At 40.4% G+C, this 27,871-nt stretch overlaps 1 protein-coding gene across 1 annotated transcript; it reads right to left on the minus strand.

The window, feature by feature from the left end:
• Nucleotides 1-260: 260 nt before the first annotated feature.
• ETF1 (eukaryotic translation termination factor 1) lies at nucleotides 261-26,249 on the minus strand. The gene is made up of 11 exons (XM_068979438.1): nucleotides 26,134-26,249; nucleotides 25,869-25,972; nucleotides 8,368-8,543; nucleotides 7,855-7,994; nucleotides 5,243-5,381; nucleotides 4,768-4,958; nucleotides 4,108-4,237; nucleotides 3,422-3,577; nucleotides 2,955-3,019; nucleotides 1,641-1,788; nucleotides 261-1,470 (listed from the first exon to the last, which is right to left on the minus strand). The coding sequence occupies exons 2-11, from the start codon at nucleotides 25,952-25,954 to the stop codon at nucleotides 1,388-1,390; spliced, it is 1,314 nt and encodes a 437-aa protein (XP_068835539.1). The 5' UTR covers nucleotides 25,955-25,972; nucleotides 26,134-26,249; the 3' UTR covers nucleotides 261-1,387.
• Nucleotides 26,250-27,871: the final 1,622 nt, after the last annotated feature.

A 27,871-nucleotide genomic window follows, 5' to 3' on the forward strand; every position in this document is an offset into this window, starting at 1 on the left:
GTCCTTCAAAGTCCATTTGGTATACCTTCTTCCATTGCTACCACTGGGCACATCCTATACACTTTGTTCACTGTCACCACCTCAGGCACCCTGTCCGTGACCTTGCATGTTTGCTGGGGTCAAGTCTGCTTTACAACCCAGCTGCGAAGCCTAAGCTTCAGGTTTTCAGGCCCACTTTGGGGTCCAACATAGTTAAGTCCTTGGTGCCAGAAGTTGTGTCCCCATCCCTTCCCACCCCTGCCCTTCCCACCCTCCTCCCATAATTTCTCCTATGAGAGGTGCTTGTAAGTCCTATATTTGAAACAGATGCTCCAACCCCACCAGGAGGTCAGGGGTTTACAATTACATGCACAGTCATACATGTCTCATCTGTCGTTCCTGTGAAAAACCTTGCAGTTCATTTTTTAAAAATCAAAACATTCACATAATCTCATGCCATCCAACACAAGGAAAACACGACCACCTCCCTTTTGCAAGGACAGACCCAAGCAAAATAAAATATTTAAATGTCTTTGCTTCCACTTAAATTGCATGTTTTATTTCTCCCAATTCCAGCAATAGCATAGAAGTCCCATCATATCCATCCCAAACTGGTTTCTGGTATGCAAGATTATGTGAACCCTTGTCAAAAGCAGTTGATGCTAAGGGCTCCCAAACTCTGGGCGCAAATGCACCTGCAAAACAGATGGAAGGAAACAGAGCAGTGGCCCACATGCTTCATGTGTCAGTTTATCTTTGCAATGCAATCTGCATCCTTGAAACTGACAGCCTGGAGGGGACGGGTAGTGTGAGGGAGTGAAGTTGAAATTGCCTATTAGCTCACCCTTTCGACATTAAACAGAGACCGAGCGAGAAATGGTTCCAACATTTCACCACATATATTTCTTCTTATGCAGTCTAAGCTGAGAATGCCATGTAAATGGGTCACTGCGAAATGCAGCAATTTAATTTTTCTCCAATCAAAATAAACAAACCAGTATATCTCATTTCTATTAACTTTTGAAGGTTTACAGCAGTTAAAGTATTTTTGCTTCTATGTATGAAGGTTAAAAAAATCTTTTTTTCCCATAAAATACAAGAGCAACCAATTTCACCATCAAGTAAAAGTAAAAACTGGGATTCTTTTTTAAATTAGTCCAAAGTGGCATTTAGGAACTAGTTGTAGGCTGCTGCGCTGACACCATGACAAACCAAAGTGTAGGGTTGGGTCTGGTTTTGTTTCGGTTTTCTTTTCAATATCCAATGCTCATGGATTAAGTTCTGGAAATGTTCCAATTGTAAGGCAGGGATCTGTTTGGATTCCACCACGGGTATGCTTCCCACGGGTATGCTCCTTGGGTTGGATGCTGGAGGGTGAGGCACGTTTTGCCGGACCCATGTCGACTACCTAGTAGTCATCAAGGTCAAAAAATTCATCATCTCCTCCTTGGTATTCCATTCCCTGGAAATCTACTCGGTACCGCAAGATACCTACGGGAACAAATGAACAAACAATAAATAGCTGTGGCTGACAGAACTGGAGAGTGGGGAGCAATCCCCTTGCAGAATTACAGCACACCTCTCTGGAATAATGATATTTTGGGGATACACAGGAAAGGTGGCTGAGACCCTAGCTTTTAGTTTTCTGATTTGCTACTCACCTCCAATTCCACCAAATCCTTTGACAAACTGTGATCCTTCTTGTGACTTATCTGTGACAATTTCCAATGTAGCTCCAAATTTTTTATAGTTGTTGGCAAACCACTCCAGAAGGGGCATGCTCTCAATCAGCTCATGTTCTTGTCCTGTCTGCAGGGGCAGCCATGAGATACAAAAACAGTAGGATTAGGATATATCAAGACATGGATTTGCTAGACACTGCCTGCCAACATTCTCCCTCTTCCCCTCAGATCTATGGTGTGTTAAACTGTAAGCAAATTATGAGTTATGGCGACAAATGCAACAGCACAGAAATTCTGATTGCTTCAAACAACATTCCTCTCCAGGCTCTAGCATCAGTAATGAAATGTTAACACACCTTGGCAGTTTTTCAATTTATGGTTCCTCCCATTGTCTTGAGAAGTCAGGCTGTTACAAAGTGTAACAGTGTCTCTAGACAATATTCATTCAACAGCTAAGAGACAAGCCACAACTGCTTTTTGGAGGAGCCTTGTTAAAACCAGTTGTCCAACTCAGAATTTTAAGATGCTAACAATTAAAATATTCAAAACCAGAGACATTACTTTGCCGACTAAGGTCCGTCTAGTCAAGGCTATGGTTTTTCCTGTGGTCATGTATGGATGTGAGAGTTGGACTGTGAAGAAGGCTGAGCGCCGAAGAATTGATGCTTTTGAAGTGTGGTATTGGAGAAGACTCTTGAGAGTCCCTTAGACTGCATGGAGATCCAACCAGTCCATTCTGAAGGAGATCAGCCCTGAGATTTCTTTGGAAGTAATGATGCTAAAGCTGAAGCTCTAGTACTTTGGCCACGTCATGCGAAGAGTTGACTCGTTGGAAAAGACTGTGATGCTGGGAGGGATTGGGGGCAGGAGGAGAAGGGGACGACCGAGGATGAGATGGCTGGATGGCATCACTGACTCGATGGACGTGAGTCTGAGTGAATTCCGGGAGTTGGTGATGGACAGGGAGGCCTGGCGTGCTGCGATTCATGGGGTCACAAAGAGTCGGACATGACTCAGCGACTGAACTGAACTGAACTGAACAATTCAAGGGGACCTGTGTTGAGCAGGTAAACTTTTTTATACTTAAGAACCAGGGTAACCATCACCTAGCCTCCTTCCTTGGAATCAGACTATTATGTGGCATATGGGAGTGGACCACCTCCTGGTACTCCCACTGCCAACAAGTAGAGGTCTGGTTTCCTGAGGCTGATGCTACTCTATGCTGCCAGTGGTCTAACATACAGATTTATGTTTCCTTGCATGTATCATCAAAGCATATAAACAATCACATACCTCTTTGTCTGTAAAATGAGACTTATCCTTCTCTTGTTCTGGAGTTAGATAGAGAATTTTCTCCTCTGCAGTATTGGGAAAAAAAAAAGTGTTAAGCTGCTTCTCAGACACTAACAGGTTTAAGTTCCATGAGGTGAAAATTAGGTTAGATGAAAGGACTCCTGAACTGATTCTATCAACCTTCTTTTCATAAGCACATTAGTCAGTATGCAGTGCATGGATGTCTACCAGGTATACTGGTCCTATCATAAAGAAACATCAAAGACATTTAAGATACAGCCCTTGTCCTAAAAAATCTTAGGCAGACATTTATCAGTTCAATAGGGTACAGGCTGGGAATGGGGAAGAAGGTATACATCTGTCTTTTGATTGCTCCTGAAATCAGCCACCTTGTCCAGTATCCACCCCAGGCTTCTTGAATACACAGGTCAGTAACAAATGGAAAACTTATTTACTAATTATCATACCTTCTGTCCCTTGGCAATGAAGAACATATCTCATGATATCCAGATTTTCATAGACTATTAGAATCTCTACAGCTCCCATTTCTAAAGCCTTTAGTGTATCTTCAACTCCGAAACAGTACTTGCCCGTGTCCTGGCTTATTTCATCGAAGTATCGCCCTGTGGTTAGGGACAGGTCAATAAGAATGTATATTAATGTTTCTTTTTGTACATATACACCTGCTTACTCAAAATCAGAGAAAGAGAAAAGGTCAACTTAAAAATAACTGCCAAAAGTTAGTAAAAAATCACACCACTAGTTGAAGCTCCAGAAATTGAGTCTCAAGAGGTACCAGCTGGGCCAAGTACATAATCATTTGGAAATGCGTGTGTGTCAAATTGGAAACACAGCCAAACAATGGCCCTATTAATCTTTAATTTGAGCTTTTGAATTATTTATCACTCTAAAACAAAGGATAATATGGGAAATTTGACTGAAGTTTGGTTCCTACTGCCAAAGGGTAATAACAGTAAGAAAAACAAACAATATTAGACGTGACATCTAAAGGATGATTTAAAATAATGATTCCATTGAGGAGGATTTTAGTAAAAATGCTAAACCTTCCTCTTTTACCCTTCTCAGTGTCTTGTTTTGTACATACACAAATATAAAAACTTTTCACAGTAAAGAAGTTGTATTTCACTGATACCTATTAATTTCTTCTCTTGAATGAACTTCACGTTGGAGAGGACCTCAGTAGATAGTTCAATAGCTTGATTGAATCCATTTTCACCACCATAAGATATATCAACTAATTTTAAAACTTTTGATTGCAACCTCTGACACAAAACAAAATTATAAAAAGAAAAAGCACATCATTAGTACTTCAAAACACCCTTAACCAAGACCTGTTACCTCTTGATGGCATGCAAAACTAACCAGTGAAACCTCAAGAGGAAGGCTATAGGGGAAGGGGCCCACTTACTCACGAACAGGTCTCATGAAGATCGCCACCCCAGCCAACTGTATTGCACATCCTATTAGACTTACAAAACCAGCTCCTAGTTTCTTTGAAATCAAACTTCAATTTAAAGCCAATTATGGCAACCTACTAAAACCAGGGGCCAACATAGGGCCAAGAACGATTCCATCCCCAAATGGCTGATTGCAAAAGAAAGTAAGTCCAGATATGGGGGAATATCTCCTAATATTACTAATAATACACACAAAATTTTGCCAACACAGAGCGAGGTTTTTAACATGGAATTTATCACTGTAAAAGAAAGAAAATGTGCATGTCCCAGCACTCACAGAACTCAACTACTCCCACCTAGAAACTTACATAATGGAACATCTACTTCTCACTTACCTGATCAAACATATCAGATTGACTTAGTTCAGTTTTAAAGTCAGCTGATCCAGCTAAAACGAGACCAGCCACATTCACCTTGTCCCCAGAAATAAACAGCTGCACAGCAGTCTCAGCTACTTTTCGAACATAGTTATGTCGCTTTTCCATTCTTAAACGGGCAAAACGCAAGGCTGATTGACCTCCTCTACCTTTGACAAAAAGTGATGAGAGAAAAAGGCATTTATTAAGTACATGATACCTTGCTAATTAAAAAGTAATTATATAACCATGCTATTTCCCAAGGAAAGGAGAAAATCACTATTCCTTTCAGAATAAAATCGCTTTTAGTGAGTGAACCACTAATTCTGTAGTCAAAAGAGTCACAAGTAACAATGCTTCTCCCATCACCTGAGTTTACTTTCCCCTATTACACAATTTGCTTCCTTAATGCTGGACACAAAGCAAAAGTGTTCATGTTCTCTTCCTAGATTACCATGTTTCTTTGGGAGATCCACAGTGAATTTGTGCAGGACTTCTCTTGTATTTCCTTGGAGTGTGCCAAAAAGTGCACCACTACCATCTATTACAATGAAGCCAAACTTGCTATCATCTGAAAGTAGTGCTGTAAGAGCCTGCAAAGCAAACACAGGTACCACACCATAAATCTCAAGGCTTTGCAAAATTAAGACAAAATTCCAAAAGGTCATATACAAGCCCTTTCCATTCACTCAGAACGGTATGGAGTACTACAGAAAAACCATTTCACGGAGTAATTTAAAGGCTTCAGCTGTAAATATGTAACTCACAGACAAATCTGAACCTGATGCAGGAGAAAACCAACAATATCAACGTGAAGCCTTTTCACAAAGCTGACCTAGGCACAGGAACCCAAAACTAACAGAGTTATAGGGATCAAATTCTTCCTAGGTTGTTTTTAGACTGCCGGTGGTCTAGGGAACATAATATTCAAAGTCTAACCTCCAAAAGTTGACTTGCTGTTACCATTAATAACCCCAGCATTAATAAGCAGTATTCACTATGGCTAATAAGAATCTTTTGCAAATCAATTCTAGAATAGGAGTACTCACTGAGGACAAAACCCAGACACCATCTATAAAAAGATCTAGTTTTGAAATGTTTAATTATGTCTTGAGTAACATTAATGACATCAATATCTAAAATTCAATTTTAAAGGTATTATACATAATACTGAATTTTTATGAGAGAAAATCCTTCTGGGTTAGTATTGTATCATTGTATTTCTGCCTCCTGAAAGAGCAGATCTTTAAATAGATCTGGGACCCATATAGATGGGCAAGAGTTGGCGTCTATAGACATGGTAGATGACTAATTACTAGGTGGCAGCCTCTATAGAGCTAAGAAGTTATTACCCATACCATTTAACTGAGGAAGAAAACAGCTGTTCATGAACTGCCTGGAAAGCAGATTAAGCACTAAGAATCACTCTTTAACCAAAGCATACTTGATAATTAGCAGTAAGACATGAATACTGCATATATTAAAAAATTTGCCTTTAAGACTCTGTCTTCCAATGCAGGGAGGTACACGTTTGATTCCTGGTCAGGGAACTAAGATCCCACATGCCACAGAGTGGGGCCAGAATTTAAATAAATAACTTGTTTAAAAAAATTTTTGCCTTATCCCAATTACCTCTGTTATATAACTTGATTAATTTAGGTTCTCATCAGGGAATAGATTTATCTCTCATAATAAGAATATGTAAATATCCTGGTTAAACACAACTTCAGTTGTGTTGTTCAGTATGCCACATGTGTATGTAGTTTATAACAGTTAGAGCCAAAACAAACAAAGCTAGTTAAGATGAAATGGTATCTTGGAAAAAGAGTTAAGGTTTAGAAAAACCAGTGAAGCTAACTTAGGTAAGTAAAGTAAAACTAGATAACATGAGTATCATGTACTATTTAAATCAAGAAGACTCAAAATCTGCTTTTATCAAAGCAGATACAGTTAATTGGAAGAGGGTGGCAAACTGCCTCCCCAATGAAACTTTTGCCAGAAGGAGGCTGTGACAGCCAAGAGAAAAATCTCCATCTATGCAATCGCTCAAGATCTGACTGGAATTGAACTTCCCATCAAGTTAGCAGAATCATCCATTGTAAACTGTGTCGACAAATGTCAGTTCTAATTCCACTATAGAGGTTTTCCCCTATGTCGATGAAAGGCAAGAGACTGAACTAGAAGCCAGTTGTGAATTCCTGATTGTTCTACTATTGACTGATTTAGGTCACTCTAATGAGGTTTCCTTTCTACCCTTAATGTTCATCATATTATGATAGTTCTGTCACTCAAAAGTTGTTTTTTTCTTTTTAATGGATGGGGAAAAAAAGCTCTTATGGTCCTGACTACTGAAGATTTTTATAATTTGTGAGCTGAAACTAAGAATGCAAGAAATATATTCAAGTATCATGGATACATAGGGAGACCTAGAGATCAGGTAGTCATTTATTTCTTTGCTTCTAATTAGTTCTTCAAACCCAGCTTAGCACTTTCCTCAAATATACTGAATATTCATGTCATTCATTGTCATAATGTATCTTTTTTTTTTTTTTTTAAAGAGCCAGCCTTGTAATATAGAACAGTTATTTGGAAAACAGCCTGTCAATCGTTGAACTGGTTAAACATAATTACTATATGACCCAGAAATTCCACTTCTAGCTTGTATACCTGGCCCCCCAGTGAAAACATATGGACGTACAAAACCTTGTACACGTATGTTCAAAGCAGTATTATTCATAACAGCCAAACAGTGGAAATGACAGTTTCACCAAATGATGTTATTAAGTGAAATGTGGCATATCCATGAATAGATAAAATATGGAAAATAGTATTTGGTAATAAAAAAAGAATGATGGATAATACATACCACAAAATGGATGAACCTTGAAAACACGCTAAGTAAAAGAAACAAGCCACAAAAGGCACAGAAAAACAGATTAAGGGTAGCCTATAGCTGAGAGATCTTGGGGTATGGCGAAAGGGACAGAGGAAGGCCTGGGAGTGACTGCTAAGAGCTATGGTGGATTTCTTTTAGGGTAACGAAAACATTCTGTTTTAACTTCTTACCTCTGTATGGAATTTGTTGTCACACAAATACAATGACGTATTAATTGGTTTGAAAGGTTCAAAGTCAATGTTGACTTTCTTTTCCTTTCCTTCTTCCGTTACAATTGTACCACAGTAAACAACCAGGCCGTTTGGAGGTACTGCAAAGAACAAACAATTTCTCCACTTAAATACACACGTAATTTTCCTCAATTAATAGGAAATGTTCCCACAGCCCATTGTTCTTGCCCCTTTAAATCATAATTTACATGAAGTACAAATATCTGTAAATTTCTCAGGCAGATTTCTCTTCCTAATTTTGAAACTTGAGATGTTTTCAAAAGGATTTATTATTTTAAGTATAGCACATACTACTTAACTTTCAAAAAATAACTTAGGGAAAAAAAAAAGACCGAAGGAACACAGCTCATGGCTGGGTAAAGAAAGCACTTGTGACCAAAAGCATCACAGCAGAATAAGTGGAAATATAACCAAGACCAAGTAGAGGAGGTAAATGATCAAGCTCCAGATTACCTTTGTTATAAAGTTTGAGTCTTTGTTGTACAGATGTAATGGCTCCCAGGACTGAAAGGCGGTTTACTCGTGACTTAATGTTAGATGCAGTTCCAAACTCATCTGCTAACATTTTTGCCACTCGTGAAATCTGGTCTTTGGGAGGAATGATCAATGATATCATGCTTGTGCCATTGCTGTGGAAGAATAGCATTAGAGGTTTAAGTACTACATAAGTAAAGAATTATCATTAGTAAATGGAGTTAAAAGTGAGATGCCCCTAATATGGGAAAAATAAATCACTCTAAAAGTGACCATGAAGGTAGGGGCTATACCTCTGTAATTAAAGTGTACCCAGAGCTAGAAAAGTGTTCAGAATATGGTAGGTATATCAGTCTTCAACAAAGAGGCAAGACTATACAATGGAGAGAAGCCAGTCTCTTCAGCAAGTGGTATTGGGAAAGTTGGACATCACATGTAAATCAATGAAAACACACCCTCACACCATACACAAAAATAAACTCAAAAAGCTTTAAAGACTTTAAGACATGAAACCATAAAACTCCTAGAAGAGAACACAGGCAAAACCTTTTCAGATAACTCGTACCAATGTTTTCTTAGGTCTGTCTCCCAAGGCAACAGAAATGAAAGCAACAATAAACAAATTTATAAACTTTCACACAGCAAAGAAACCATAAACAAAATAAAAAGACAACATACTGAATGGGAGAAAATACCTGCAAATGATGCGACCAACAATGGCTTAATTTCCGAAACATAAAAAAACAAACACTATCAAAAAATAGGCAGAAGACATTTCATGAAAGGACACTCAACACTGCTAATCATCACAGAAATGCACATAAAAATTACAGCAAGGTATCACTTCCTGTCAGCCAGGATGGTCATCGTCAAAAAGTCTACAAATAACAAATGCTGGAGAGGTTGTGGAGAAAAGGGAACCCTTCTACACCATAGGTGGGAGGGTGTTGGTGCAGCCACTGTGGAACAGTATGAAGGTTGCTTAAAAGCTAAATACATACACACACACGCACAGCCATAAAAAGAAATGAGATAATTCCATTTGATGAAAGAGAAAGACATATCCCATCACTTAATGTAGAATCTAAAATATGACACAAATTTATTTACAAAACACTCAGGAAAAAAAACTTATGGTTACCAAAGGAGAAAGGGGTTGGGGGAAGGCATAAATTAGGAGTTTGAGATTAACAGACACAAACTACTATATATAAAGCATCCACAGATAAACAACAAGGTCCTACTGTACAGTACAGGCAACTATATTCAATATCCAGTAATAAACCACAATGCAAAATAATGTGAAGAAGAATGTATACATACACACACAACTATCACTGAACGTATATGCTGCTGCTGCTAAATCGCTTCAGTCATGTCTGACTGTGCAATCCCACAGACGGCAGCCCACCAGGCTCCTCCATCCACAGGACTCCCCAGGCAAGAATACTGGAGTGGGTTGCCATTTCCTTCTCCAGAATGTATATATATTGATTTACAACCAACTATACTTCAATTAAAAAAATATGACAGGTGTTTAATTCTTTGAATGAATACTAGCTTTAGCTATATGTAAAGACAAAAGGCACTTTAAGAGGTACTTGGGAAATGCCTCATTCACCAAGGAATGAAAGGAGAAGCTTTGATAAAGGTGTGACAAGACTGGAATTTAACCGAGTCCATGGCAGAGGCTTAGAATCTGGTGGTTCTTCAGAGGAAGATGCAATAATTAGATGGTGCAACAAGTCTAGATGAAATACCAGTTTAATATCCTGGACCCCTCCTTCAAAATTGCAGGCTCACCACACTAACTCAGAATCACTAATTCAGCACCCCAAGTATCCTGATAATGACAAACAAGAGTCTTGGATTCACATAAAATATCCCAGTTAGGAAATCTCTGTCACACACACACCTTTCTCTCTAAATAAATGTATTTTACATATTAATCACTTTTGAGTTTGATTAAAGAGAGAAATGCAGAGTCTCATTACCTCCGGGTACCCAAGCAAATTAAAATTTCTACAACTAAAAACCAGGACAAAACCCTAACTTACGGAGGATACATCCCCAAGGCTTTATTTATCCCATGAGAACTCCCTTTTGAACAGCTACTAAGCCCTCTAACCTCAATATTGATGCCAACAACATATCTTTTTAACCTAGACATTCTCAAGACTTGCTACTATTAAAAAAATGTTACCAAAAAAAAAAAAAAAAAAAAAGTGTTGGCAGGATGCAGAGATACGGAACCCATATGCATTGCTGGTGATAATGTTAGATGGTATATAGCCATTATGAATAACAACGTGGCAGTTCCTCAGAAGGTTAAACAGTTACCATGACTCAGCCATTCCACTCCTAGGTATATGCTCAAGAGAAGTAAAATTATATGTACACACAAAAACCTGTGTTCACCAAAGGCACTGTTCATAATAGTTAAAAAGTAGGAAAAAACCCCATGTCCAACTAATGAATGGATAAACAAAATGTGGTATATCCAAACAATGGAATTATTCAGTAATAAAAAAAATAGAGTGCCAGTACATTATTTACATTATACCAATAAAAAGCAGTAACAAAAGACCACACTTGCATGGTTCCATTTATATGTCATTTCCAGAATAGGCAATCCAGAGACAGGAGCCAAGGTGGAATGGGGAATGACTGGTAATGGGCACATGGGGGGTTTTTTGGGGGTTGAAAATGTTTTAAAATCATATTGGTGATCATTGCAGAGTAGTGAATAGTGCTTCCACTGCAAGGGGCATGGGTTTGATTCTTGGTTATAGAACTAAGATCTGGCCTGGTCAAAAAGTTTAAAAAAAAAAAAAAAGTGCTATAGGAAAGACTCAAAATAGAACTTAGTAAGATATTTCCTTCAAGGTTTCTTAATCTGCGAGCTTACAAGAAAAACCAAAGGATTTTCCTGAGAGGTGCTAATCTGTGTTTACCATTAGTAAAAATAATAATCTTATGTTAAAAAAACAATATCCAGTTTATTAAAAACAATATGAACTGAATTAGAAGAACAACAAACATATACATGGGATATTACAAGTCCCAGATGTGCCCTGACCAAATCTAATGGCAGCTTTCTTATGAATATCTATCATTATAAATTGATTCAATTTCATATACCCAGACAAAACCCTAACTGAAAAAGATACACACACCCCTATGTTCATAGCAGCATTATTCACAATAGCCAAGACCTGGAAACAACCTAAATGCCCATCAACAGATGATAAAGAAGACATATATATACATGTAGTGAAAGTGAAGTTGCTCAGTCGTGTCCGACTCTTTGCAACCCCATGGACTGTAGCCTACCAGGCTTCTCTGTCCATGGGATTTTCCAGGCAATAATACTGGAGTGGATTGCCATTTCCTTCTCCAGGATACATGAAGAACATATATACAATGAATACTACTCAGCCCCACCCCCCACAAGAGAGAACAAAATAATGCCATCTGCAGCAACCTGGATGCAATGAGAGATTACCATACTAAGTGAATAAGTCAGAAAGACAAATGCCATATATCACACCTTATGTGATAGTGTGGAATCTTAAATATGACACAAATGCACCTACTGACTAGACAGAAACAGATTCACAGAGAACAGACCTGTGGCTGCCAAGGAGCGTACGGGAGGGATGGAATAGGAGGTTGGAGTTAACAGATATAAGCTATTATATACAGAAAAGAATATTAAAGAAAAAAATTAACATATATACATATATATAACTTTGCTGTAGAGAAATCAAATTGTAAACCAACTATGTCAATAAAAAATAAATTGAGCCAATCTATATTTTGAAGGCAAAAGCTGATCTGACATGAGCCAAAGTATGTTAAGAAATGTGACTGTTGTTTTACAAACTGTTTCTACTTGATACTTAATGAGTCTATAGGAAAGTTACTTCCTGAGATTCTTCAAGATCATGATCCTAAAGGCTATGATAAGTTTAATCATTACAAGTTTTAGTGTCAAAATGAAACAGGTGGGGGCTTTCTTTAGATAAACTGGATAGACTGCCAGAAACACCTAAGACTTTTTCCTAATTGCTGAGTGTGTTAACTTCACATATATCCAATGTCTGGTGTAAGTCTGCAAGAAAAAGAAATTAGAAAGATAGCTACAGTGTCAAGTCAAATAGGCTTATGTGAACAACATCAAAGAGTAGAGAAAACCCCTAATATTAGCTTTGTAACCATAAGTGTTTGAAATCTGTAAGCGTCTGGAAACTATCTTCCTAGAATAAAATAATCTTCACAAATGTGCGTCTTGGTACCAGCATTGGAAAAGAACCTCATAGTTTTCTCCTAGTGGCAAAATTCACAAGTCCCCTAGTCAGACAAGTTTTCTTTAGAAGGAGACAAGATGGCTAGCAAGCCCTTCCACAATCAGGATAGTTGTTCTCAGTCTGTCAGCTAATGTTGGCTTCAAACCCAGCATTGTTTCTGCTGGGCTATCTACTCAAAACTTAGAAGGCTGGTTCACAACCTTTGTGATACTTTCCTCAATAAACTACAAGTAAATTTATGAATTATGAACTACAAATACGTGGTAAAGCATGGTGTGTGCTCTGCTGCCACCCCTTGGACAGGGGAGCAGATATTCTAGTCAAAGCAGAGAATCAAACAAATTCATAATAAGCAGCTTTAGTTGTACAAATACAAGCAATGATCGTGAAATTAAAAAATCAGACATATATACAATTGTAGTGGCCATGTTCCAGATAATGAATTAGATGGAAAAAGAATCGCCAAATGAAACAATTTGTTATATTCTATTACAAAAAAGAAAACGCTCTTTACAATCAGTGGGTGTTCTTTTAGCAATCAACCGTAACAAACTGCTGTACTCCCAATATGTATCCTGCTAGGGACCTAAATTTCTTAAACACTTTTTGATCATTCCTTCTGGAGGCCAAAGAGGAGAAAAGGAGTTTGCTCGAGGAGGGGCTGGAAAAATTAGGCAAGTAAATTTAACTTCAAATTTGTTTCAATTGTAGGTGTCACCTTATGATATGAAACTATACAAGACAGGGAAAAGTTGCAATCTGAGTAAGATAGGTAAATTGCAATCTGAGCTTTACTGACTTGTATTTGTTTTCAGATGAACAATTCTCAAAAGAGAATTTCTTTACCCTGGGGCTTTTGGACTCTTTAGGGACCAAAAGAGTTTAGCTACTTCTCAAAAGGGCTCAGTTGTAGGAAATGTAATGAGAAGAGGCTAAAAGGATAGCAGGGCAGAGGCTCAGAGATCAGAAAGCTAACAGGCAACAAACCCAAAGGAGGTAAAGTTTGAGGCTAAACAGAATGCTGGGATAAATTAACTGAGGGGCTGAAATGCCTAAAGGAAGTCCCTGAAGCAGGATAATCAAGTGGAGGACAAAGCAATGACCTTAAGATAAGCAGCTATTTACTTTTCACTGTGGACAGGTTAAGAAGATAAGCATCCATTAAGCAACTTTCCTGTATAGCACCAGAGTTGGGCAACCTTAAACTCACATCCATTTAACATCCTAGAAAGGAGTATAGTAGTAGAGATACCTAAGAACATAATCTTGTTATGGAATTCCACTTAAAAAATTGGTAGATTTCTACTAAGTTGTTAAATATGAAGCTACTTAACAGTTAGTCTTGGCTTCTTACTCATTTTGAATTCTGACTAATGTTAAAGAAAAAGTGGGCTTCCCTGGTGGCTCAGACAGTAAAGAATGTGCCTGCAATGAGGGAGACTCAGGTTGGATCCCTAGGTCAGGAAAATCCCCTGAAGGGAATGGCTACTCCAGTATTCTTGCCTGGAGAATCCTATGAACAGAGGAGCCTGGTGGGTTACAGTCCATGTGGTCACAGAGTGTCACACATGACTGAGTGACTTTCACTAGTTTCCCTTTGTGCCTCTCTCTAACCAGTCTTGAGGACTTCCCTGGTGGCTCAGACGGTAAAACGTCTGCCTATAATACAGGAGACCTGGGTTCAATCCCTGGGTCAGGAAGATCTCCTGGAGAAGGAAATGGCAACCCACTCCAGTATTCTTGCCTGGAAAATCCCACGGGCGGAGAAGCCTGGTAGGCTACAGTCCATGGGGTCACAAAGAGTCGGACAAGACTGAGCGACTTCAAGTTCACATTCTACCCAGTCCGGGGGAAACCTTAAGTTTCTGAATTCATCTGACACCACTGGGGATGAGGATACAAGGATTATTTACATAGATGGCCTCTACTTTACAAGTTTAAAGCCTTCATGATTTGTATGTTGGGTTTGATAACAGCAAATTAAAAGCTTTTCCAGGAATTTTATGGCTGTCCAAGTGGTTAAGACTCTAGTTTCCACTGCAGGTGGCACAGGTTCAACCCCTGTTTGGGGAACTAAGATCCCACATGCCTCACAGAACAGCCAAAAGAATACAACTTAAAAAAAAAAAAAGGGAAGCTTCTGGTTTTTAAAAATTAAAAACAGTTTTTCCAGGAAAAGTTTCCAAACAAAATAAACACTTCTTTACCCCTCACCCGCCCCTCAGGCAAGCCAATCAAAGTTGCTAGACCAGTTTGTGTAAACACCAAAATAAAACCAAGAAAGCTGAGTATTTCATTTGAAGTAGAGCAAAGAGCCCTCAGGGGAGAATGAGAAATAAAGCTCTCACTAAGGAGTTGCTGGCAGTGTAAGCAAACTACACCTTTTAATTTTAATAGTTTTCATCCATGCCTCTGCTTTGTCACCATGTCCTTTTCCCCAAATCAGAAGGCTCTTCTCATTCAAGTCAGTGGATTATGAGGCACACAGCAATGATTCACAGGCAGGCTGTAAAAAAGACACAGCATACAATGTGCTGTGTAAGGTGTCTAGGGGCCTCTGTTCTCAGACCCCTTCCTTGCTGTCATCATTTTAGGGGCACATTCCCTTTTCAAAGAAGAGGTCAGCAGTGCTTCCACTCAGAGGACTAACTACTGAGAAATAAAACAGCTGGGAGACAGAAGGAGTAGTTGTAAAGAGACTAAATACGGACAGTTGAACAAACTAGACAAAACTTAGGAAAAGCAAGAGAATTTAAAGAGACAGCTGACAGCTTCTCTTCCTGCATTCTAAAGGTGACTGTTGGGTTTCATGGCCCTTAAAACACTACAGGGAAACATTAAGGTGCAGATTACCAGGACTGTAAGGACTCCAAAGAAGAAAACTCAAGGTAATCAGAGCAAAGGTTGTATTATGGAGTGTATGTAGCTTTACAGTTTAGCAGTGTTCCAGCCTTTGGATTCAGGAAGCCTGCTCATGAAGTTAGTCATAAGAATGACAAAATGAAAATCTCAGTAGTCTTTGACTTGTAAAGATCTTATCAGTGCTTATCATTTAAGAACACTTTGGAGAAGGCAGTGGCACCCCACTCCAGTACTCCTGCCTGGAAAATCCCATGGACGGAGGGAGCCTGGGTCCATGGGGTCGCTAAGAGTCGGACACAACTGAGTGACTTCACTTGCACGCACTGGAGAAGGAAATGGCAACCCACTCCAGTGTTCTTGCCTGGAAAATTCCAGGGACGGCGGAGCCTGGTGGGCTGCTGTCTATGGGGTCACACAGAGTTGGACACAACTGAAGTGACTTAGCAGCAGCAGTAGCAAGAACACTTTAGAAAGGAGATGTGGCACCCACAAGCTTATCCACTGGCCAATTTGCATGAGAGCCCAGAACCCTTGAAGAGCTTTCTGAAAAAGCAAAACAAAAATGCTTAGATACAAAAAGATCTCGTCTTCCTTTATGTTCTGATTCAATAGCTCTTGAATAGGAGTGAGGCTGGTAGTGATTATGGTTGAGAGAGTCTCAATTTCAAATGGATTGATTTAAATAGAATCAGACTTTAATGCATAACTAGGGTTAAGAATCACTGTGTTTGGCTTCTTTTCTATGCTTTTAAGAAGGACCTCTCAGCCAGCTGAAGTCAAGGAGATTGCATGATCTCACCCCTACTTAAAAGAAACTCAGAGCTCATCTCCTGCAGGTAAGCTGCTGTCATGTATCCTAGCAATTACATAACTACAATGAATCGTGATGGCTCAGATGTGTCCAACTTTTCCCAGCCAGAACACTCTCAAGTCACTGCCATCCATATTATCACTCTTACTTTCCGATTAGGGCAAGGAGCATTTTAGAGACTGCCTACTATCCTTTCTAGTTGGGATTTAAGAGTATATGCTCCCCAGGAAGCTATCATCTCAATGTTTGACCAAGATAAGCCTAGGATACGGATGGTCAAGGTTTCCCCTATCCCCTTTTCAAGCTCACAAAGCTCAACTTAAATTTCAGACACAGCATTTCTGGGATTCACTAGCCAACTACATGGTAGGGATCCCAGCTGAAAATCAGTTCGTTCCTCTCCAATTTCTACAACTTCTGTTATTTTATTCACTATGGGTTTTCCATTTTTCTTCTTTAACCAAATGCACAAAAATTTAAACTCTTGAAACTAAAGCAATTTTTACGTGGGTTTAATATGGGAACATAATAGGATGGTGGTTATGAGCACAGGTTTATGATTATCCTACTGCCACAACCTGGACAAATTAAGAGTCTGTTTCTCCCTACTTCACAAAGTCATGAGGATTCTATAAAAGAATATATATCAAGTGCCTAGCATGGATAGCAGATAGATTGATAAATGGTAACTAGATGGAACCTGATAGCTTCTTTCGCCCCACCCCCCTGTCCTTAAGAGAACCCAGAAAGAATTAAGGGCACAGCACAGTTGGAGGGCAGGGGAGAGTAGCAACACTGTTAAGTGATGCTATAGACTTATTTGAATCTGAGTAAGCATAAAGAGAGAGATATAATAGTTAACTTTGTGGTAGGTGATAATCACCTTTACTGGGTTACAGGACCTGCCAAATCTTCCAACAGAACAAAAGAACCAAGCCAAAACTCAGTTCAAATAATATGGTCAGAACACTATAAGCTGTTTTGGAATTCATCACAAGGGAGAAATATAGAAATTCCTCTCTACTCCTATCTGGTTATCAGTCACGTCAAAGATTTGACCTGTTTTTCACCCAAAGAAAGTGTGTTAGTCGCTCAGTCGTATCCAACTCTTTTGTGACCCCATGGACTGTATCCCGCCAGGCTCCACTGTCCACAGAATTCTCCAGGCATGAATACTGGAGTGGGTAGCCATTCCCTTAACCAGGGGATCTTCCCCACCGAGGGATCGAACCTGGATCTCCAGCATTATGGGCAGATTCTTTACCATCTGAGCCACCAGGAGTCATTTCTACCAAATAACTGTGAAATAACACTTCTTGATGGCAGAATTCATTTCAGCACTGAGTGCACACTTAAACATTTGAGAATGAATAAATGGTTAATTGCTAACATAAGAAGCAGGGTCTTCTTTATACAGTCTCTTTCTAAGCAGACACCAAGGATTTTATTCTAAACTATTAAATAAAATATCAATTAAGAGTTTGCCAATCTTTGGAGAAGAACTAACATGTGCCTGGAAATGACTAATCATCTCTGCTTTAGCTTCACTAAAATGCTCAAACCGTCAGTCTTTTACCATAACAAAAATGACACTTTCAGTATCTTCTTTTGCCACCTTTAAACTGGTTCAACCGCACCTCAAACCTGCTCCCAAATATTACCTATGATGCAGGTAGGAGGTGGGTGGGGCTGCTTTCTATAGAGAGTTTACAGAATACCGAGAGGATTCTGTTACTGTTCCAAGTGGCTAGACAGAGTTACTGGAAACTGGTTTTGTGCTACTGACCTCAGGGTCAGATGCCATTACCAGATGGACAAGGACCAAGATATTAACACACCAAGACATCAAAAGCAGCCTCTAACCTAGAAGACACAGTAACTCAAAATGTCCCAATATTTTGCAGAAAGTAAAGTTTACAAAAGGCTCATTTTAGTGTTTTATCCTCAAAAGCATTAAGATTACTACTGTACTCTAAAACAAAACTGTATTTATCTGGTGTATTTTTTTCTACAATTACAGGAATTTACTTTGTCATAAAAGGGAAACTAAAAACAAACAAATCGACACAGTGGAATATTCCACTAGGGAGCAGCAGAAGCTGGAAAATTTCTCTAGCATTCCCACATCAGTGAGAAGCCAGGAGATAGCAATCACAGCCAACATTAGGGACCAACTAACCATCAAGGTTCTACACAGGGCGAGGAAGTCCACTTCTTATCTTTCTTGGCCACTATGCAAGTACTTTTCAAATAAAACAAAACCCATAGCCTTCCTGTTAATCTTCTCTCTAATACACACATAAGCTTCTAGGCAAGGATTTAGAAGTAAGTTATTTCCCTCACCAATGATGCTCATTAAGAACAAACATGTTCAGTACCCAAGTTCTTCCTAGGGTAGATTTGCAAACAGTATGCCTGTTCCCTTTATCTTTGCTCTAGAGTCTCTGCACATCTGCTCTCTCTAGTAAATTGAAAATCTCCTTGGACAAGAATCCTCCTTTCAGAAGAGAAGAGGAGATGTTTCTATTCAGCAAAATCAAAGAGCAAGGTAGTGTGGTATAATAGTTAGGACCAGAGGCTCTGGAATCAGTAAAGTGGGGACAGAATCTAGCATTGCCCCTTGTTAAGACTGTTATATTAGCAAAGCTAATAAATCTCTCAGCACTGCAAAATTTTTTCATCCATGAAATGGCAGTAATAGCTTTTTTCATAGACCTGTTGTGAGGAGTCAAAATATATGCTCTTCAACCCATCTTCAGGAAACTACTTTCATTGCTTGATTAAAACTCAGTCTTTCTTGTCCATGAACTTCTAACCCTGTCTTTCCTGAGGATCCTTCTTGCTTTGAGTCATAAAAGCCAGAAGAGGCCAGAGAATGGGATGGCCAGAAAGAAGGAAAACTTTTTTTCTTCAGTAAAAAGCTAAAAATATCCAGAGGTATTCAGAAATTAATGTTTGGGGATCAGTACATCTTCACTACTTGCAAACTAGTGTTGGGACTGTCACACTTTGTTAAGCCAACTTTACCAGTGAGGCACATATATGCAAATACTCTGCACTGTTTCAATACCCTGACAGCTCACCAACTATCAACCAACACAAAGCTTTTCAGTCTAATTTTAGGCTAACTGGCTTTTAATCAAGAATGAATGTCAATGACCATTGCAAAGTTGCAGATCAGTTACAGCTCCACTACATCAGTGTATCAAAGACACTGTATCAGTCAAACAATGCCCAAAGTAACATTCTCTGACAACATTCACCTGCCTTGTTTAGGAAATCTGCCCAAGTAGTTAAACAATCTCTCCATTTTTGACCATGTCTAATACCTCATTTAAGCCCCAAATAATCTGCTTACACTACACCCCCATCAACATGTACCGTTATTCTGAGACCGGAAATGGTTCATATCATCACTCCAAGGTTGTGTGTCAGACTATTTTCTCATGGTGTTGCACAATGCTTCCCTAAATATATAAATATCCAACCTAGAGCAGACGTTTGATGGAGCTTGTAAGCTAACTAGTTAATAGTAAAAATGCATCTGTGGGCTTCATTTTTTACATACTTAGATGTGAAATTGGCGAACAAAGTTAGAAGGCCACAGACATCAAGAAAAGGACAATCTTCTATTTTGACTAGGATCATTCTTCTAAAGGAAACCTTAAAGGATAAAATGAAAAAACAACTTCAAGGGTTAAAATAAGGACAAAGTGAACATGCAAATACTTATAGGATGGGTATTACATACAAATTCAGTAGATAAAAGAGAAACAGCACTGGATTACAGCACAGAAAGCTTGACCAATCTATCAATGTGAAAGAATCAAGTCTGTTTTTATCCTTGTATCCACAAGAAAAACAATGAAATTATGGCTCTTAATCAAACTCAATTATGTTTTGGAAGAGGTGAGAAAAAGAGCAACCACACTTTATCTTGATTCACTTAGAGTCAAAGAAAAAGATACCTGTTCAGGAAGGGGTGGGGAGGGGGGGACTTTCATTACTACCTAATAGGCAGTATTAAGAGGAAGCTGTTATGAAAGGGAACTTCATTCATCATGTTCTCTGAGGACAGCTGCCCACAGAAAAACCTTGTAATTTCCAACCTGGTGGGAAGCATCTTGAACCCCCTCTAAATCCTTTCTCTTCCTCACTAAAAGAGCAGCCTGCTGCAGACACTCCTATAGAATGTATCCTAGAAGAAGGTTCTATTCTGAGATCCCTGGAGAACAGGGTGGACTCAAAAAATTTCCGCTGCCCAAGTTCAGAGATAGATGGTTGGTTCCAGCAGTAGGCCTAGGGAAAAAAGGCAAATTTTTCCTGACTCTTTAAATAGGGCCTGAAGCCATTTAACCCTGCTGCAAAACCCACATTTTAAGTTTTCCCACAACCAAACTCAAAAAAAGGGCCCTTTGCTAAAAGGGGGGCAGGCAGGTAGGGAGGACACTGGAGACCTACACTGCATTCTGGCTAAAACGGTATTCTAATTATGTACTCTTGCTTACCTAGGAATGTGTCCAGAGCAAACCTTCCTTTCCTGGAAGGATAAGTGTATCTGCCATTACAATAAGAAGTCTGTCAGGAGTTGAAATTCAAAGAGAGTAATTGTCCATTAGGTTCACAGTGCACAGAACACCATGCCAGAATACAGCGGCTGTTAGGACTAGTTCTGAGTCGAGGCCGGCAGCCTAATACCCTTGGAGTAGACTGAGGAACACCACCGCACCCTATCAACACACTCTTCTCTGCCCCTCTTCCCCTTACCTCAACAGGCCCAGACATGTTGGTGGCATCTGTATTTTGACCACTTTGTGGGAAGTCACTGTAGTTTGTGTTCTACACTCATCTCTTCCCAGGAAATTAAAAATATTCTAATTCTCGACTTTTCTCTAGTGGGGTCTTTTACCTGTGTAACTATCAGAGACAGGAAAGGCAGGGAAAGCCAGAAGAGGATGAAAACCACCATCTTTAAGAGCCTGAATATCCTGGTATCACTATGAAAAACTACAAAGTATCATTCTTGTTACAGCCACCTGTAACTAGGATGTGGAGAACTAAAAAACAAAACCACCTGAAATTCATCGCTTTGAGACCATTCCAAGAATCCTTTAGGTCAGTGTTCTACTAATCAACAACTTCCACTTAGGGAAGGAACCCGAACACATTTTACACACTTTAATTTATTCAAATCATATAAACAACCTATCTATATTCTATTTTAAAAACCCATTCATTGATCTCATAAAAATACTAACTTTTAATTCAATATAATACGAGGAATTTTCTGGAGATTTTGGTCTGTCCCTGGCTTTTAGAAAGCTCTTAAAAACCTTAGAATTTCCTGAGATGGGGAGTGTTTTTGTCATTATTCATAAGGAGTCCCCAAGGAGCATACCTGAGTTTATGCCAATGAAATGACTAGGGTGGGGCCCCTAAGCACAATTAGGATGGACCAGTCACCAGAAAGACCAAGTTTTTTGAGGGCTGAACTTCCAGCTCCATTCCCAGACCTACAGGAAGGGGTAGTTGCAGAGTAATCTATGTGAAATTCCTGAACAAGATTTAATGAACTTCTGGGTTGGTAAACTCAGGTGGCATACTCCAGTTTCACAAGGACAGAAGCTTCTGCACTTGGACCCTTACAGACCTTGCCCCATCTACCACTTCATCTGGCTATTCATTTATATCCTTCATAACATCCTTTGTAATAAATCAGTTAACATAAATAGTTTCCCTGAGTTTTTTGGACCCTTCTAACATATCATTGAACCCAAGAAGTCACAGGAAACCCCAAGGCCTAGGCTTGCTTTGGCATCACATGTGTGGGCAGTCTTGTGGGACAGCCTTGTGGGATCCGATAGTAACTCTGGGTAGTGTGAGAATTGAATCCAACTGTAGGAGTACCTTGTTGGTGTCCAGTGAGACTTGAAGAACTGCTTGGTGTGGGGGAAAAAACCCCACACATCTAGTATCAGAACTTCTCAGAGGAGAAAAATTGTCCCATCCTGCTGTGCATCCTGTGTCCCCACCCCTACCCCTGCCCATATATATACCTGGGGGCAAGAAAGACAGTCATATAAAGTCAGGCAATTTATTTCCTTCAAGGTATCTACAAGTTATTTTTAACAAAAGCTTTAAAAATGTCCCCAAACCACAGAAGACTCAAATGAAGCTTAGAAACTGCCCTGATCTTTAAACATGGGTTATCTGACTGAGACCTGATTATATAGGAAATGTATGATTCCCTGAGGAAGATGAGTGAAGGGGAAAAAAAAATTCTAATACTCACAGACATAATTTAGCCCAGATTCACCTTGTCCATTCCTTGGTTATATTCACCACTGTCCTTGATATAGCAAGCTCTAGTTATGATTTTATTACCTGAAAACTACAAAGCTTCCAACACTATTTCTGGGGCTACCTCTCGCAGGCTCAGAAACATTAAACAACCTAAATCTGCCACTTACCTTTCTTCTACATATCTTCACCTGATTTAGTTCCTTACTGAAATCTACAATCATGGTTTCCATCCACATGGCTCTAGGTTGAGTTCTGGCTTACGTACACATCTGTCCTCATTTAAGCCAACTATGGAGAATACACCAAGAGCAATCATAAACCAGGAAGAACTACAATTAATTTTAAGTGGGACCTATGTATAGGAAAAGCATTAGCTGGTGTTTTTTTTTTACTACCATACACAGAAACCAACATTTCACCAAGCTTATACAAAGCTAAATATGTTATGTTCCATCCAACATAAATTCAAATTATATGTATAACACTGCTTTTAATTCAGAAAGTATGACAAAAAGACAATACCTCTTGTGAAGATTAAATGAAATAATGTATTGCTTAATACAGTGTCTATAATATGCTAAGTGCTTAATAAACTAATGTGCTTGGAAACTTCACTCTGTTCAGATTTACTTAATCAGTGAGTCTATTTTGCAGGTGGTTTTCCTTTAAAGCTACATTACCTTGGGATCATATATCAAGATAATCACATATTGGCTATCTCAGTTTCAAGATTACTCTTATCCCAGCATACCTGAAGAGCCAGTGTTAAAAAAACAAACCAATCTCTGATTCTCATGCCCAGAATTGATGGGGGGCAGGGTGGAGAAGAAATCTTCATTTCCAAAACAATTCTACTAATCTACCACTGTTTCACTATCTGGTACTAATAACCATGCTTGAACACAACCTGTTTTCTCCTGAAACCCACAACTTGCCCCTGCGCCTTAAACATCACCACAAATAGATTCATTGTACCATCCAGTTTGTGCTTAAAATTAAAAGTCCACGATGTTTCTCAATGACTATTTTAGCATTAGGGAAAGAAGGAAAAACAATTCTCACTGCACATTATGATAATCTAATGAGTCTGACTAATATAACTCAGCCATACAATCTTGCTATTCTCAAAAAGAAACTGGTATATACTAAGAAACTTCTGAGTCAAACAGAATATACATATGACTCCCTTACTGATACCTAGCAATGGTCAAGAATGTAAATTTTCATGGGATCAGGATATAACCAAATCCTGAAAAAAAGCAAAGTAGGACATGATTATCAACCACATTGTTCATAGGACAGCTTAACCTTGTATAAATCTTCAAACTTAACTACCACTTGCAAGAAAAATTGTGCATAAGAACCTCATTTTTAGCATGCTTTTAACTTTACCTAAGTTTGTTAATCAAAGAACTAAAGCCTTTAAAAGCTTCAAAGAGGAGCTTAAAAGTTTCAAGTGGCTAGGTAACATGGCTAGGAACAAATTTAAGAATTAGCTCCCTCCATTAAACAGTAGAAAGGAATGCAATCTAGAAAAGTCATACTCAGGTGAAGGATTCAAGCAAAACAACAGAAGATGCTAATGAAACAAAAGAATCTGGCTAATTCCTGGTGGTGCATCATAATGGGTCATGATCTATTATATTATCCCTCCTGTACAGTATTCTCACACTTGAGGAATAATTATTCTACCACGTGGCATAGAATCATCTGTGTTCAAGTTCTGGTAAGACTGTATTAACTATGTCTGAATAATTCTATGAAATACAAAGAAAAACAAACCTAAGGAATGAAAAATAAGCTGCTACCTTCAATTTGTACCAGAGAAAGTGAGCAAAAACTCCAGTAACTGAAGAGAACCAAACTTCCAGAAGTTTCACCCCAAACAGAACTGTCACTAATTATTAAGAACAAAGCACAATGGCAAAACTGTTAGCCTTGGGCTTCAATGGAACTAAGCATACTTACTTCATAAAACAGTAACTACTACGAGTTTGATGAATCTCATCACTGCAAATCTGCCCACCAAGGACAAACCTGGGTCAGAAACCAGAATGTTCAATTCTTGTACTGAAAACAACTTTAAACACGGTCCCAGACAAGCCACTCTGCTATTCTAAGAATGCTCAGACATACAAATATGTAATGTTCCAAAAACTTTTTCCCTGCCACATAACATAAAGTTTCTATGACCGGGAAAAGAACAAAATAAAGTAATAAAGTGAGAGAACAGATATACCCCTGACACACTCTCCCCTAAAGAGTAATTTTTTTAAAATTTTAAAAGAGCATATAAAGTTAGTTTTAAACTAGTTCACCCTTCCCACAATGGACACACCTAACAGCTGCTTCTCAAAATTTACCAAAGAACACTCAAAGCCCACCGATTCCAGTTCTGAATTTCAACAAGCACTAATACACTAGGCACTTCTACCCCAGGAGTTCCAGAGAGAGGCCAACAGGGAGCCTGTTCATATCACCAACCCCGTAAGTCGGATTTCTCCTGTACATACAGATACACAGCTGTCAGCCAAAACCTCCCCTCCGGCGCACACATTCTCAGTTTATAGGTGGATCCTGTAACAGCTAAAACCAGGAAGCTAAAGGGTAATTAGAGGACTAAGAGGAAGTCATCTTGGGAGAACTGTAAAACCCAGAGAAATCAGAGGAAGTCAGAAAAAGGTTGTCCTTGACTACCTCTCCTTCCCGCCCCATCCAGACTTAATCCCACCCGGGTCTCAGAAGCCCGGGAGGGAGAGGCCATTTTAATGAGGCTTGGCTGAAGAATGTAAAGGAAGGGAAAGAGGAAATCAGGGAAGGGCCTTTGGAAAGGAAGGCCTGGCCCTTTCCCCCAACAGCACCCGAGTTGGGTGGAAGCATCTGGAGCTCAAAAAGGGAGGTGCTGGATTCAAGCGCCTGAGAGAGGTACAAAAGTAGTAGTGGTCCTACCACGAGAGGGTCGAGTGGTCCGAGTACCGGGAGCAGGACCCCCTGGCCCCAAGAGGGAGAACTGCTCCTTCTGGGGCCAACGGCGTAGACCCTCGCCCCTGGGACTGAAGCTACTACCCAGAGGTCCAGAAGGCGGGAGTTGGCTAGTGCCTGGTTCTCCTCATCCGGCCATGCGGCGCGGGGGCGGCCATCCTGAGGGGTCCCGGAACCGAGAGGGCATGGGGGGGCCCAGACGCGGCGCTCACCCGCGGGCCGCCTCCAAGCTCTTGATGAGCTTTTTGATCTTCCAGATCTCCACGTTCCTGTCGGCAGCACTGGGGTCGTCCGCCATCTTCTCGCCTCCTCCTCCCTAGAGCGGCCCGGCGGGGCCCGGAGACACCAAGACCACAGAGTTAGCGCCGTCGCTGGGGCAGAGCGGCCCCCTTCCTTGCCACCCCCGAGAGTCCCTCCTCTTCCCGCCCCGCGCGGCCCGCCGCAGTGGTAGCTGGCCTTTCCCTCTCCCTGGCTCACCTAAGGGCCCAGTCCTGGGCGGCAGCGGCTGCTCCTCCCCGGCGGCGGCTCCGCGGCGGCGGCTCTGACGTAGGACACCGGCTCCCTCTCTCCAGGCAGCTGCATGTGTTGCAATCCGCTCACATGGGGCCTGTGACATCACTTCCTCCGCCAGGGGCTGAGTGGTAGTCGGCGGGCGGAAGGGAGGGGGCCAGCGAGGAAGAGGGGGAGCTCTGCGCGCGCCGCGACTTTCCATTGGCTGTTTGGGCCGTGGCCTACAATGAACCCGCTGATTGGTCTCATCTGGAGCCGCGCTGCCTTGTGAGGTAGAAGCCGGGGGCGGGGAAATACCTCCTTCCTTCCGGTTCGGAGAGCAAAGAGCAAGGAAGCGGGCGGAAGTAGGTGAATCTCGCGAGGATTTACTCTAGTCCTGCCTGCCTAAACCGGGGGTGTTTCTTAAAGGGCAAGGCGCGTGGGTCGTTGTCTTCTCTCCCACCTTCTTGAATGGAATGGACTTCTGAGGGTCTGCGACGCATTTTTACTTTCAAGCTGGGACGCGCGTTTTGAATTGCGTCTGAGAAGTCTCAAAGAAGCGCCTCACTCTTTGCTACTTCACAGCTGACGAAGCACTTGGGCCTGCGTGCGTCACGGCTCCGCGGACTAGTGTTCAGACGCTCGGCCAGGGTGTCAGGATTAGGAAATTTCTCCAGGGTAGTCCAGCACCCCGACACCCGCACGGGCAAGAGAAGCACGTTCCTTCCCGGTCCAGGGCTAAGAGGGGTTCTCTTTGAACCTGGAACTTTATGGGGAAGGGGAGAAAGCAGGGGCTGCCTGAGGTTGAAGACATGAGGTATCTGATACCTTGAATGGTTTGATTTGAGCTGTGGAGAGTGAAGGTGGAGAGAATGTTGAAGGAACGTGGGCAGCTGTCTTTTTGACTTTGGAGTTGTTCTTGGCTACTTTATGTCTCCACCTCAGCTGGAGTCATTCAGGTATTTGGGCCCAAGCTGTGTGGCAGGCCCGGTTTTCCTGAGAAGAGCCAGACAGATTAACAGTGCCTACTTTCGTGGTGCTCTCAGTTTAGTTGGATTTATAGCCGTCTGTGATTTTATTCGTTTGTGTCGTGAAATAAATTGCACAAATACATAATCACTTCAGAGGGGTGTGAGTGTGTAATGAAAGAGGAGTGAGTGAAAACTAGAATGAAACCCAAAGGGTGAATAGGAGTTTGTCAAGAGGGAGCATAACACATTTCAGGAATTGCAAAAGCTCGTGTGGTGGAGCAAGGTTAGTAATTTATGTGAGAGAGAATTTGTAGCTTAGACTAGAGTGGTGACAGTACAGTGAATGATATTTGAGGGTTAGAATGGTTAGGGCTGGATGATAGGTTGGATGAGGAGGAAGAGCAAGAATGACTCCCAGAATATTGAAATGGTTAGCTTTATTTAGATGGGGAAGATGAGCAGGTTGTGGGAGATTTTTGAAAATTTCTTCTGCTTACTAAATCCGAGATTGTTTATGAAACATGCCAGCGGTGGGTGCTCAGGTGGTTGCATTTGTGTGAGCTTTGAATCCTTTTCGCTGGTTATCTCGATTTTATCCACACCTTGGAAATGGGGTTTTTACTCCCATTTAGTAGATTGGGAAACTCATGCAACGAAAAGTGGAAGGAAGTTGGCTGAGAGTGAGAACATTGACTCAGGGCAAGTCTCTCCCCCAGCAAATGAATTCCCAGAATGGAATCGCTTCCATTTTGTAA

This window comes from Capricornis sumatraensis, chromosome 9 (assembly GCF_032405125.1).
Source record: "Capricornis sumatraensis isolate serow.1 chromosome 9, serow.2, whole genome shotgun sequence".
Lineage (NCBI taxonomy): Eukaryota > Metazoa > Chordata > Mammalia > Artiodactyla > Bovidae > Capricornis > Capricornis sumatraensis.

What these genes read in the sequence shown, in the direction of transcription:
- ETF1 (XM_068979438.1), bottom strand. Translation starts at nt 25,954, where the DNA reads ATGGCGGACGACCCCAGTGCTGCCGACAGGAACGTGGAGATCTGGAAG. An exon ending in ACAACAAATTCCATACAGAG is followed by an intron (nt 5,382 to 7,854) that starts GTAAGAAGTTAA and finishes TTTGCTTTGCAG; the next exon opens with GCTCTTACAGCACTACTTTC. An exon ending in TCATTGCCAAGGGACAGAAG is followed by an intron (nt 3,020 to 3,421) that starts GTATGATAATTA and finishes CCAATACTGCAG; the next exon opens with AGGAGAAAATTCTCTATCTA.